This window comes from Cervus elaphus, chromosome 18 (assembly GCF_910594005.1).
Source record: "Cervus elaphus chromosome 18, mCerEla1.1, whole genome shotgun sequence".
In the NCBI taxonomy this organism is placed as follows: Eukaryota; Metazoa; Chordata; class Mammalia; order Artiodactyla; family Cervidae; genus Cervus; species Cervus elaphus.
In genome coordinates this window covers 31,766,110-31,779,224 of record NC_057832.1, presented here as the reverse complement: position 1 = coordinate 31,779,224, position 13,115 = coordinate 31,766,110, and the positions used below count along the sequence as shown (strand labels likewise).

The following is a 13,115-nucleotide window of genomic DNA, read 5'->3' as shown; positions in this document are numbered from 1 at the left end:
CTTGAGTTTCAGTTTATCCTCTGTGAAAGGAAGTGGTTAGAGTCATAATGGTGATAACTCAGATTTCCCCAGTGCCTACCACTGCCAAGTACTATTCAAAATTCTCCTTTGCATTGCCTCATTGAATTCTCACACAAACTCCACGTGGAAGGTCTGTGATAAGCCTCATATTACATAGGGAAAAACCAAATCTTGTAGTAGCTACCTGGTTGACCAGAAGTCCTTAAACTAGTAAGTAGCAAAGCCAAGTTTCTTCTCCATGCTCTCAGCCACCACTGATATGGTTCTGGATGATCTACATGCTCTCTTAGCTGTCAAGCCTAAATATTCTGGGTTTGAATAATAACTATACCAATAGCAGATATTACTGAGGACTTACACACTGCACATGGAGTGTCCTATTTATTTGATCCTGTCAGCAACTCCACAAGTCGGTTGCTGTTATCCTGCCCATTTTTTATAGGAGAGTAAAGTGAAGCACAGAGGCTTGCTCAGTTTTACTCCTGGTAAGTGAAAGTGGTGGCAGACTTTGAAACCTGACAGATTTAAGTACCTGCTACCTTTTCCGCCATGCCTTATTGCCTGAGAAGGGTACTTGAGTACCTAAGCCTAAACGTGATAGGAGTTTTATATTTATTTTTGCTGATTAGAGGTAATGTGTATGTGTCTGAGCATGCGCACATCCACATGTAGAAACACACTCACTAATGATTTCTTAGCTATGTGTTTGGTGAGGTGTAGAAAACACTCGTGCCCAGCGTAGAAATGAGGGAAGTGAATTTAGTGCAGGAAGTAATGGAGTGTGGAGTGGGAGCTATGGTGAGGACTGTGGCAGAGAGGAAAACACAGGTTCTGGCCGAAGGGGAAGCTGATAATGAGCTCAGTCAACTTTTGAGGCTGGAAAGTGGAATCAGTGTTGCTGGATATTGTGGTTTGTTTTTTTTTTTTCTTCCTAGAGAAGCCAGAGTTTTGGATTTTTAAACCAGAAAGAGATTTTGAAGCTGATTTTTAAATGATCTCAACTAACTGAAATTATTTGAAGCTCCTATGTGAATCAAATAGAAACCCTCTGGTTTAGACCATTAGTACTGCAAGGTAGATGAGTGATCTTCAGGTGAGACAGAGTTGACTGCATCATGGTATCACCTCTAATTTTAGAAGAGAGGATGGGTCCCATACCCAGAATACTTGTCCATCCTCTTCTGTCTGTTAAAATGGCATGATGGTACACTGATGTAGAGAGAGTTGAATTATGAAGTGTGCTTGTAAGAAATAACTATCTTATGAGGCTGTGGAACCTTGTCAGAAGGCTTTACTCTGCACACCCCGAGGATTCCTGGCTTCTGATTTTGACTCTGTCCTCGGCACTGGTTTTCATGTCTGTAGACACCACACCTGATTCTGGATGGGGCCTTGAGGTGTGTGGGATGACTTCTAGGACTTTTATACACTCTGTCCTCTCTTTTTTATTAGGTATGTACATCCCCTGGCAGGACATTTAGGAATCCCTGTAGTAGAGTGTGTAGTCCCTATAACTGCTAGGAGTTTGGTATTAGGAAAAAAAAATCTGATTGTCCCCTTATGAGAAACGTGTGGCTTCTCTGAGATTCAGTTCTGGTTTCCAAACTGCCCAGGAAGTTCCTCGCAAGTGCTGAGTATTTACTTTCAGTAGCAATGTAGGGACAGATTAACGACTGTTTGCCTTCCTGCAATGTGCTCCTCCTAGCACAGCGAGGCTTGTAGGTGATTTGCTCACTTCTTGTCTCTGTGTCACATTCTGGTCATTTTCACGATATTTCTAATGGTTTTATTATTACCATATTTGTTACGGTGATCTGTGATCAGTGATCTTTGATGCTACTATTGTAATTGCCTAGGCATTTTTTTTTTAGCAAAAAAAAAAGTATTTTGTAATCAAAAAAGTAGCTCCTCTTTTTTATCTTTTTACCCATTTTTGTTGTTTAGTCACTAAGCTGTGTCCAACTCTTTGTGACTCCATGGACTGCAGCAAGCCCGGCTTCCCTGTCCTTTACAGTTTCCCAGAGTTTGCTCAGATTCATATCCATTGAGTCGATGATACTGTCTAACCATCTCATCTTCTGCCACCCTCTTCTCCTTTTGCCTTCAGTCTTTCCCAGCATCAGGGTCTTTTCCAATGAATCAGCTGTTTGGAAAAGAGTCATACCCTTAGGACATTCACTTATGATTCCTTTGGCACAGAGGTTTCTGGTAGAAATAACAGCTCAGTCCGTAAAACTTGATCACGTCTAATGTTTTCAATTCAAGAATTCTGGGATCCATAATAAGGGGTGAAAATCTCCCTTAGTTCAGCTTTGTGATTGTTACTGCCCAGAGTTCTGTGTGCTGCCAATAACATCAAAGGACCAACTAGATATGGTGTCAAACCCCATGGATAATATTCCTTTTAAAAGACAAAAAAATGCACATCAACTTGCTGTGCTATGGTCTAAATTTTTGTCTCGGAAGTATAGGTGAATCTATTTCCAGATGCTGCAAATAACAGAAAATAATGGAAAACGGGAATCAGGGTCCCTGCCCTTAAAATGTGTTTCAGTTTGCATTTTGATAGCGGTTTAGAAATGTTATCGCTTGTTTTGTCACAGACATAATTCACATCTTTCTTCGGGTACTGTAAACAAGAGAAATGGTTTAATGGCCCCATAAAGGCACTCTGCTGATAGCTGAGATTAGGCCCTTTAGTAATGGATGTCAGTGTGTGTATGTGTGAGTGGTATGTGTCCGCGCTGGGGGTAGGGCGAGCTTGAAAGAGGTAAATGTACTGGAAAAGAATCTATGAGAGGCTTAGATGCAGCCGAAGTGCTTGCCGATTTTCTGTAAGTCTTGGAAGATGGATTTATTAAGCAGGTAACACTATTGTCTTTATTTGTACACAAACATTCACCTTTGCTTCTGGAATTTAACCCTGTACTAATTGAGGTCATTGCCACCCATTTATCACTTGGAATTGAAGTGATATTAACTTAAAGTGAATGCTTTTCATCTGGTGAGTGTATTCCCAACTACATATATTTATATAAAAGGCTACATGCATTTTTCATGCCATACTTGCGTCTGGCCTTAAATAACCTAATTTATGTATACCATTTACTTTTTCCCCTTTTTACAGAGACTTTTTTTAAAATTCACTGCCATAGCCAAGTGAAATTTTTTTTACAAGTGCTTTAATGTCCACAGAATGATTTGTTTTGACTTTCTCAGTTATATTTTGTAAACAAGTATAGAAAACTCTCTACATTATACATAACCATGGTCTAAGTAAATGCTTTGAAATTCCTAAAAGCACACACATTTCTGGTGTTTTAGAGCCTCAATAGCATGTCATTTTTTCACCATCATGTTTGTGTATATCCCTGTAAATTGGCCACACAGGGCTGTTTATCTGATTTGGAGAGTCAGAGTAAACACAGGGTTAATAAAAGCAAACTTGAATGTCCCTTGTTAACTAACTTAGCGTACCCTAATACTAGGAGGTGTCACTATGCCATCTGTCCACTTTTATATTTTCTTTTTTCTTTTTCTTTGCAGACCATAATCTAGAATAGGGATCAGCAAACTTTTTTTTTTTTTTCTTTTCCTGTAAAGGATCAGATCGTAAATATTTTAGATTTGGTGGGTCAAAGGGTTTCTGTCACATGTACCCCCATTGTTACTCAATGTAGTCCTAGACTCTACATAAATGAGTGGGTGGAAATAAAAGTAAAACTTTATTTACCAGAACAGGTGGGAAACTGGATTGACCCTTGGGCTGTGCAATTTGCCAACTCCTGTTCTAGAATACCACAGAAGGCAATGGCACCCCACTCCAGTATTCTTGCCTGGAAAATCCCATGGATGGAGGAGCCTGGTAGGCTGCAGTCCATGGGGTCGCTAAGAGTCAGACATGACTGAGCAACTTCACTTTCATTTTTCACTTTCATGCGTTGGAGAAGGAAATGGCAGCCCACTCCAGTGTTCTTGCCTGGAGAATCCCAGGGACGGGGGAGCCTGGTGGGCTGCCCTCTATGGGGTTGCACAGAGTCGGACACGGCTGAAGTGACTTAGCAGCAGCAGTTCTAGAATGCTGTTTTTTTGTTGTTGTTCAGTCGCCAAGATGTGTCCAACTCTGCCACTAAAGCACACCGGGCCTCACTGTCCTTCACCATCTCCTGGAGTTTACCCAAGTTTATGTCCATTGAATCGCTGATGCCATCCAACCATCTCATCCTTTGTCGCCCTCTTCTTCTTCTGCCTTCACTCTTTCCCAGCATCAGTGTCTTTCCCAATGAGTCAGCTCTTCGCATCAGGTGGCCAAAGTATTGGAGCTTCAGCTTCAGTATCAGTCCTTCCAGTGAATACTCAGGGTTGATTTCCTGGTTTGATTGACTGGTTTGATCTCCTTGCTGTCTGAGGGACTCTCAAGAAATTTTTTCAGTAGATCGTTCTAAGATAGATTTTTTTTGAGCAGCCCGGAAATCTCACCATCAAAATCAAGAGATTCTCATCAAGGCTCTAAATTCCCAGCTAATATTGATTCAAAAACTACAGATGTGATTCAAAGATGTAGTTTTATTTAGATAAGTAGTTAAAAATGTGATGTGTTTCTCTTCCCAGGGTAATTGTTTTGTACTCACAGAAATTACTGCTGTATTTCACTTGCATATATGATAAGAGTTGGAAGGAAAGCAAAGTGAAAGCTGATAGCTGAGACAACTTATCATTGTATTTATGCTCACTGTCCACATAGAGAAGGGGACCCATCATTTGTGACATTTTGGTTATCAGAGTCACAGGGAAGCTTTAGTTGTTGCATAGCAATATTTTTCCTTCAGTGGAATATGAGTGGAGTGAATTTTTAAATGCCTTTGGTCCTAGCAATAAATTGAAAGAAGGCAGAATGCCTAAAAGCAAGCATGAATGCTTTGAGAAGTGTTTTCATTTAGATGCAAGTGCCAAGAATATATTATTAAGGTTATGTATATAGAAATATGCATTGCATACACATGAATTAATCAAACTTGAAGATTGGCTAATATATTTATTAGAAATTTTCTTAAAAAAAAGGCAATGTTATGATGCTCTAATTGGACTTCTGTGAGCTCTTGATGGTAGGACTTACTGTTAACTTCTGTAACTCCACATGCCCTGCCCCTTAGCAAATGGCATAATGTCTAGGCCAGTAAATGGATGAATTAATGATGAAATATATGGATAAAGAAACATCTGATATAATGTTATAGTGGTTCTCATGCATGACGGAAATCTTAGGTGTGCCTACACAAAGTAAATTTTAATTGTATGGTCAAGGGTTCAAGAGTTGCTGCCCAAAGCCCAAGGCTTTAATTCCTAATAAGTTAGTCCTAGGCTTTTAGTTAGGCATGAAGCTTAGCTTGTTTATGCCTCTTTAACAATTTTTTTTTTTTAAATTGGAATGCTACTGTCATTCTTGTCTTGAATGATGAGAATCCAGAGTTGTTGAAGATTCTTTGAAAACTTTATAATCCTGTGTAAATTTGAGTTTTTTGAGGCTTTGTAGGAGTGTTTTCTGTCACTATTCCAAACTCAATGAGAGTTCAATATATTAACACCTACAGTTAAGCATATTATCTTTCTTAAATTTACTTCATGTTCACTATAGAAATATAAACAAAAACTGAATTCATAGATTTCATTGTTTATTGTCTGAACTAACATGAACCAGTCAATCATAACATGGTCTGTTTTCAGTTTAGTAGTACCAAAAAAAAAAAATACTTCAGGGTCATGATTATTTAGGAAATCATTCTTCTATGAGCAAATTGTTAAATTCATTTTCTACATCAATACTGTAGATGTTCACATATGACTTATCATATGTCTACCCTGAACCAAGGGACTTCCCTGATGGCTCAGTTGTAAAGACTCCGCCTAGGTTCAATCCCTGGGTTAGGAAGATCCCCTAGAGAAGGAAATAGCAACCCACTCCAGTATTCTTGTCTGGGGAATCCTATGGACCGAGAAGCCTGGTGGGCTATACAGTCCATGGCATCACAAAAGAGTCGGACACAACTTCGTGACTATACAACACCCTGAACCAAAGACTTGGCTGTATGCCAGCATTGTTGCGTTGGGAGAGCCAAGGGCCCTACATTCTGTGCTCTAGGAGAATGATGACGGGAGTGTGCCTCTCGTCTAAAATGTGGGCAGGAAAAAATATGGAAGCCAAGATGGTGCCTCATAGTTCATTGTTACAAAATGAAAACAGTCACTAATCTAGCAAATACTTTATGATGAACACCATAACCCCAAGTAAACTTTGTGAATTAAGAAGTGGTTAAGTTTATTTTGGAAGTGCATTTTTTAACGTCTTGGTATTTTGGAGCTCTTAAATTTAACCATTAGAGGAACTCAGTCATTATAAGTCAGCCTTAAGATGTGGTTTTAAAGGTCAAGCCTCCATCAAAGCAAAAATGCAAGATGCATCTCTTGAGAGCTCTCTTGGCTTCTCCTAAAAATCTGATTGTCCGGAGGAGTTGCAGGTCATAAAAGTTTGCATGGAAATGTGGTTGAGGAAATCGGCAGATGAATGATAGGAATTGTCTGAAGTCAGGGATAGAATGTAACATACACTGGGAGCCACCACTTGCTTGTAAATGAAGTGAAGGAGTTAACTGTTGATTTGACGCACTTGAAGAAGGAAAGATTCACTGTAATTAAAACTGCAAACAGCTCTGATGCCTGTAGCCCTCTGTTGCCGACAGAGGCAGGACAGTACAGTAAGTGAGATGAAATGTACGATGAAATGTGCCTAGCAGCCTCGGCAGCAGGCTGGAGCCATGTTCAGCACAAGTAATTTAATTAGTGTTGATCATGACTCCAGATGATGGTGATTTGATAAGGAATAATTTAGTACTTAACAGCCTTTTACATGCACCAACTCCATGTGGGAAGGTAAAGCAAATTGCACAAAATGAATGTGCTGCTTCTACTTGTGCCCGTGCCAGTGAGCTGGAAAGCTGCCTGTTCGCAGACGCTCAGACTCTCAGCCTTGTGATGAAATACCCAAACCTGGTCTCCCCTCTGGAAGGAGTCTCTGTACTACCCTTATCGAAGAATAAAGAAGTCATTTTTGAGATCTAAGGTCTCCAGGAAGCAGAAGACTGAAAATGAGGAAAATAAAGTTGCTTTGGTTCTTGTGCAAAAGATTGAAGATCTCAGGTTAGCTCCTTTTTTCCTCCTCAACGCAGCAATTAAAAACAAAAACAAAAAAACAACATTTGGCTTATGTTTAGGAAAAAAAAGTCATGGTTCCAAGAGCCCACAGCGATGAAGAGGCCCACACACGAAGAGAGTACGGGAGCCCTAAACCTCTTGGAGAACCTGTGAGAATCCTTGAGTGTTGGCATCTAACAAAAAGGAAGACATTGTTCGACTTCATTTTTTTAAATTCTTTTCAAGTCTTGGACCTGTTTCAGGGCAGCATACACTGGATCCAAGTGTTGCCAAGATCATCGTGGATCTGAAATTTGTCTGGTTATGAGAATCACCTAGAAAATTTTAAAAGATAATGCTGATCTATATACCAGCCATAGTGAAGCAGAGTTCCCGGGAACGGTGTATGAGTTTGCTAGAGTTCCCATTTTTGTTGTTGTTTAATCGCTAAGTCATGTTGGATTCTTTTGTGACCCCATGGACTGTAGCCCACCAGGCTCCTCTGTCCATTGGATTTCCCGGGCAAGAATACTGGAGTGGGTTTCCATTTCCTGTTCCCGGGGATCTACCCCACCCAGGGAACCTGCATCTCCTGCTGGGCAGGGAGATTCGTTACCACTGAGCTACCAGTGAAGCCCAGGGCTGCCATTACAGGTGACTTAAAAAGTGGAAATTTAGTGTCTCACTACTCTGGAAGCTAGGAGTGTGAGATGGAAGTGTTGGCAGGGTTCTGATGGCTATGAGAGAGTGTTCTTTGCCTCTTCCCTAGATTATGGCAGTTTGCAGGCAATTTTGGCAGTTCTTGGCTTGAAGAAGCATCCCTCTAATCTCTGCCTTCATTATTCACATGGTATTCCCACTGTGTTTCTCTATCCTAATGCCCTGTTAGTACGAGGACACCAGTAATAGTAGATTAGTTTCCACTCTAATGACCCTGTCTTAACTAGTTTTCCAAATAAGGTCATGTCTGAGGTTGGACTTCAAGTTAAAATTTGGACAGGACACAGCTGAACTAATGACATATGGAATATTAGAATCCCTGTTTTTTTTTTTTTTTTTTCCAAAATTTCCCTGAGTATTTTGACGATTGGCCAAATTCGGGGATCCTCTGTTTAGGGATCAGCTTCCCTCTGAGTACACTTTTGGTGTCCTTATGTTCTTTCTTCTGTGGTCACTCCAAGAAGTTCTTGGGGCCAGTCTGAAAGCTCCAGATGGTGTATCTACAAGGGTGAGTTATGCTTTTTTGCTTCTAGGTTGATATTAATGGACATTTTGATAGGAGGCTACTGTCCTGTTAGGAGTCATTCCTGATGGTACCCCAGAGTTGTCATCCCTCCCCTGATTCATCTGGAATTATTTATCCTGTGAAGTTGAAGCACATTATCAGATGGCTCTACTGGAACAGGAGGCCAGGCATTTTCAAACATCTCAATTTGTAGAGCGTTGCTTGATGTTTCTCATTTTTAAACCTTTTTTTTTGGAGCAAAACATTTATCTCAAAGCAAAAATCTTAAGTGTATAACTTGGTGAATTTTACATATGTATATACTTGTAATCACTGCATAGAGCAAATATAAAATATTTACAGCTCTGTAGAGAACCCACCTGCTAGTGCAAGAGATGCAGATTTGATTCCCGGGTGAGGAGGATCCCCTGGAAAAGGACATGGCAACCCACTCTAGTATTCTTGCCTGGAAAACTCCATGGACAGAGGAGCCTGGCAGGCTCCATTCCATGGGGCTGTGAAGCAGTCGGACATGACTTAGTGACTAAACATCAACATTAGATTACTAGTTCCCTCTCTCAGTCATTGATACTCCCACCCACCAACAGAAAGTTCTTTCACTATCAGGGTGGTCTGTTCTTCAAACTCCTTTCCTACATATTCCTTAGTGCTTGTCTTCTTTTACTCAGCTTACCATCTGAGAGACGTTCTATGTGTCACCAGTGTGTTCCCTGTTATTCTTGTGGGGTATTCCATTGTATGAATAAGCCACACATTATTTATCCATTTTTCTGCTAATGAACATTGGAATTTTTCCAGTTTTGATACTATGAATAAAGCTGCTATGAATATGTCCTTTTGGTGAACATATTTAGCCCTTTCTCTTTGATATCCGCCTACAAGAGTCATTACTAGATCATAGGGGAGGTTTATTTGAAGACTTGGTTGATGCTGTCGAAAAGTTTTCCAGAGTGTTTGTATGTGTGTGTGTGTGTGTGTGTGAATTTATACTCTCAGTAGCCTATATTTGAAAGTTCTTATTGCTTTAGGTCTTCTTCATGTCTTTGTAATGCCAATCTTTAGCCATCCTAGTCAGTATATAGTATAACCTGATGTGACTTTATTTGTAATTTCTTGATGCGTAAAGATGAATATCTTTTCATATATGCTCATTTTGTTGCTCATTTTGCTATTTGGATATCTTCTTTTATGAACTGCCTATTTGAATCTTTTGCCCAATTTTAATTGGGTTGTTTCTTTTCTCACTTTGTAACAATTTTTATTAGGTTGAGTATGATATCTTTGATCTTTTTATAGCAAGTAAGTTCTTGGTGTATGTAGCTTAGTGTCTTGAGGAAGAGAAGTTCTTAATTTCAATGAAGCTTAATTCATAGATTATTTTCTTTTATGGTTAATGCCTTTGCATCCTGTTCACTAATCCTTTCCTACTTCATGGTCCCAAAGACTTTTAAAACATAGTAATATTGAATATAGTAGTCTCTGATAATGTCTGATATTTTGATAAATATGATCAACTTTGCATTGTACTGCCAATTTATTAGCTTTTGAGATCTTATCCATTTTTATTCATACAAATTAGTTCTGATCTCTCAGGTATGATTTGAGTTCCTTTGATGTTGGTACTGCTTTTTCTTAGGAAAATGTAAAACCCAATACTTAATCTAAAGTGCTGAACTTAAGGTATGCACATGTTGTTGTATATGTTCAAGTAAGTCATAAAGAGTTGAAAACTATTTGTTAAGAAAGCAACAAATGTATGATTACTATATTACAAGATTTCATTATGCAATATTTTTCATTCTAAGAAGTAGGATATACACATACACATACACATGCAGAGGGAAAAATTTTTCTTAAAGGATGCTACTTTAAATCCTTTGTGTTTTTGTTTCATAATTTAAAAACATTTTATCTTGTGAATTTAGGATTTAGATAAAAGTAAAGAGAATAATGTAATGAACTCCCACTGACCCATCAGTCTACTTTTCACATTTATCAATATTCTTCTATTTGATTCTTCCCCTACACATCTTTTCCTAGATTATTTTAATGAAATTCCAGGACTTATTTTTTTATCTGTAAATATTTTATGAAGCTTTAGCTTTAAACCTTTTTATCTATTTTTTTTGGAACAACTGCCATTTCGTTATCATATTCAACAAAATTAACAATAATTTCTTACCTAGTCCACATTGAAATGTCTTACTCATTGGAAAGTTGTCTCTTTTAGTTGTTTTGTTCAAATCAGAATCCAAGCAAGTCCTCATGTTATGAAGTGATTCCTGAGGTTGTTAAGCCTCTTTCATCTTAGCATTTTATAAATTATAACTTTCTAACTTGGTAAAGTTAATGAACATATGTACCATTTGCATATGAAAACACATATAATTTTCCCTTTGTTTCTGTTCCTCTGCCTCTCTACTCTGAGTAGGTATATTAAACACACATTAAATTAGAAAAAATACTTTGAAATAGATCACTCAGTGAAATAATTGTATTATTATTTATTAAGTTTTCCTTAGACAACTAATTTAGGTGACAAATTTGTTTTCCACAGTGCTTCAGATGTTTCTTGAGTACCGCTGAACATTTCAGTCAAAATTATGTGCTTATATTCACAAATTTATTTTCTTGGGGCTTGGTAGCTCTTGATATCAATTTCTTATACTTAAATTATATATGACATTCAAGCTAAAACAAGTTTAAAATGCTGTAATGTTATGATCAAGATTGAATGGCATCATAAACCACAAAGTTTCTCTTGTCTTATCTTCATTTATAGTATATCTACTTAATATTTTGTATTTTAATCTCAGGTTTTACAGCGTTGGAATAGCTATCCACAGTGTGTCCTTCTTGGGCTTATCCTTGGTTATTCATATCTGTGCATATTGTATGAAACTAAAATTCATTCTCATGTCTGTTTTTCCTCTTATCTTTTTATCTATTTTTCCATTTTTACTAAAAATTCAGTTATTCTGAGGATCCCTAGTATATATTTTTTCAGCTTCATATAAAATAACAAAAAATATATAACCTTATTTATTTTTTGGTTTGAGAGATATGATTCCAACCTAAATATACATATTTCTTCATATTTTGTGATATTGTCTTTATATTGAACAGTAATGACAATGTCATATGAAAAAGGAGAAACTATCATTTCATATAGAATAATTGCTTTATGGTCATAATATACAAAAAATAACTTTAATGTATTTCTCACAATGTATCTTCACACTTCTCTTAAGTAGTTAGACAAGTACTTTTATCTGTAGTTTTATATATAAAAACTGGCCACAAAGATGTTGAGTTTTTATCCTTTTGTCCAAAGTATATCATTAGTTCCCTTAAGAACTGCAGCTGGGTTTTCTTCCTCATAGTTCAGTTTTTATTCCATTAAACTGTTACTATTGATGCACTTGAAATATTTTCCTTTCAATTAATTCTTTAAATTATGCTCCTATTTTCAGTTAATTCTTGAATAATCAGTTGTGGTTTTTTTTTCCTGCTTGAGTTATTGGAAACCTTGCTGAAATATTTTCAAGCTTATTTTCTGAAAACTGAGCTTCTTGTTTTGTTAGTGTCAGCTAAGCCAGTTACAAGTAGTTCATTTGACTTTCAGTAATGAGAAAGTTCAAGCATGCATTTTGTTATACAATAAAAGCAAACAATGAGTATATGGAGAGTATATAAGATTCTCCAGAATCTTTTCTTGCATGAAATTTGTCCAGTGTGATTTTCTTACGTATGAAAGTTAATATGAAATGTTAGTGACATTTTAACCAAGAGGGATAGAACAGGTTAGTGTACCTAATTCCTAACAGGATTTCATTTTTGTGGGTATTTTTGTTTGTTTTCTAGTGGCTTTTCATGGCCTCCCACTGAAAATCAAGAAAGAACCCCACAGTCCGTGTTCAGAACTCGGCTCTGCCTGCAGTCAAGAACAGCCCTTTAAATTCAGCTATGGAGAAAAGTGCCTGTACAATGTCAGGTAAAGTAATTGAGTGTATAGCGAGCACCTAATGGTTCTTACTGAAGCACAGATTTACCATAATATAAAATCTCAAGTCGTATTTTATAAGAGTTACATCTTCAGCATGTAACAAGCTAATTAGGTCATGTGTTGAGCAGAACTCAAAAGGACTGTTTACTGTCTGATCACATACTTCTAGAATCATTTTAAAGCAGTAATTTTTATCCAGATCATGAGCTGCTTTCCCACAATTGTTAGGTGATGCATCATGAGATTGTAAAAAAGGTTTTAGGTGGCATGAACAGGTACCAAAAGTTCAGTTCTCATTAGAAAAGAATGCATTATGCACTTTAGAGTTTGTAGGGGGAAAACAATGAAGCATTTGGCAAGTCTGAACAGTACATTAGTTATCTGACAGGCTTTGCAGATGATCTATAAGATGCATTCATGGACAGTTGCAGTAAAGTTAGAATTTTATAAGGCTTAGCAGAGGCTGTTATCTGTTAAAAAACCAGTTGTTCCTTCTGATGATAATAAAGGGTGGAACAGTAGAGGTACATTGTTCCTTTGTTGGAAAATTTGATAACATGTATGTTCATTAAAAACCCTTCACAGTAAATTGCATTCTGCTACTTTTCATATTGGCCTCTAATTGCATAAGGGAAAAGTTGGCTCTGTATATTG

General features: G+C 37.6%; 1 protein-coding gene across 6 annotated transcripts in view; it reads left to right on the top strand.

Moving 5' to 3' along the window:
* The window catches only part of ETV1 (ETS variant transcription factor 1), a 94,728-nt gene that overhangs the window by 37,352 nt on the left and 44,261 nt on the right, over positions 1-13,115 (top strand). For all 6 annotated transcript variants that reach the window (XM_043872961.1, XM_043872960.1, XM_043872959.1 and 3 more), the window contains one exon: positions 12,320-12,449. In XM_043872961.1, the coding sequence (XP_043728896.1) occupies positions 12,320-12,449 (130 nt within the window). The remainder of the gene's footprint in view (positions 1-12,319; positions 12,450-13,115) is intronic.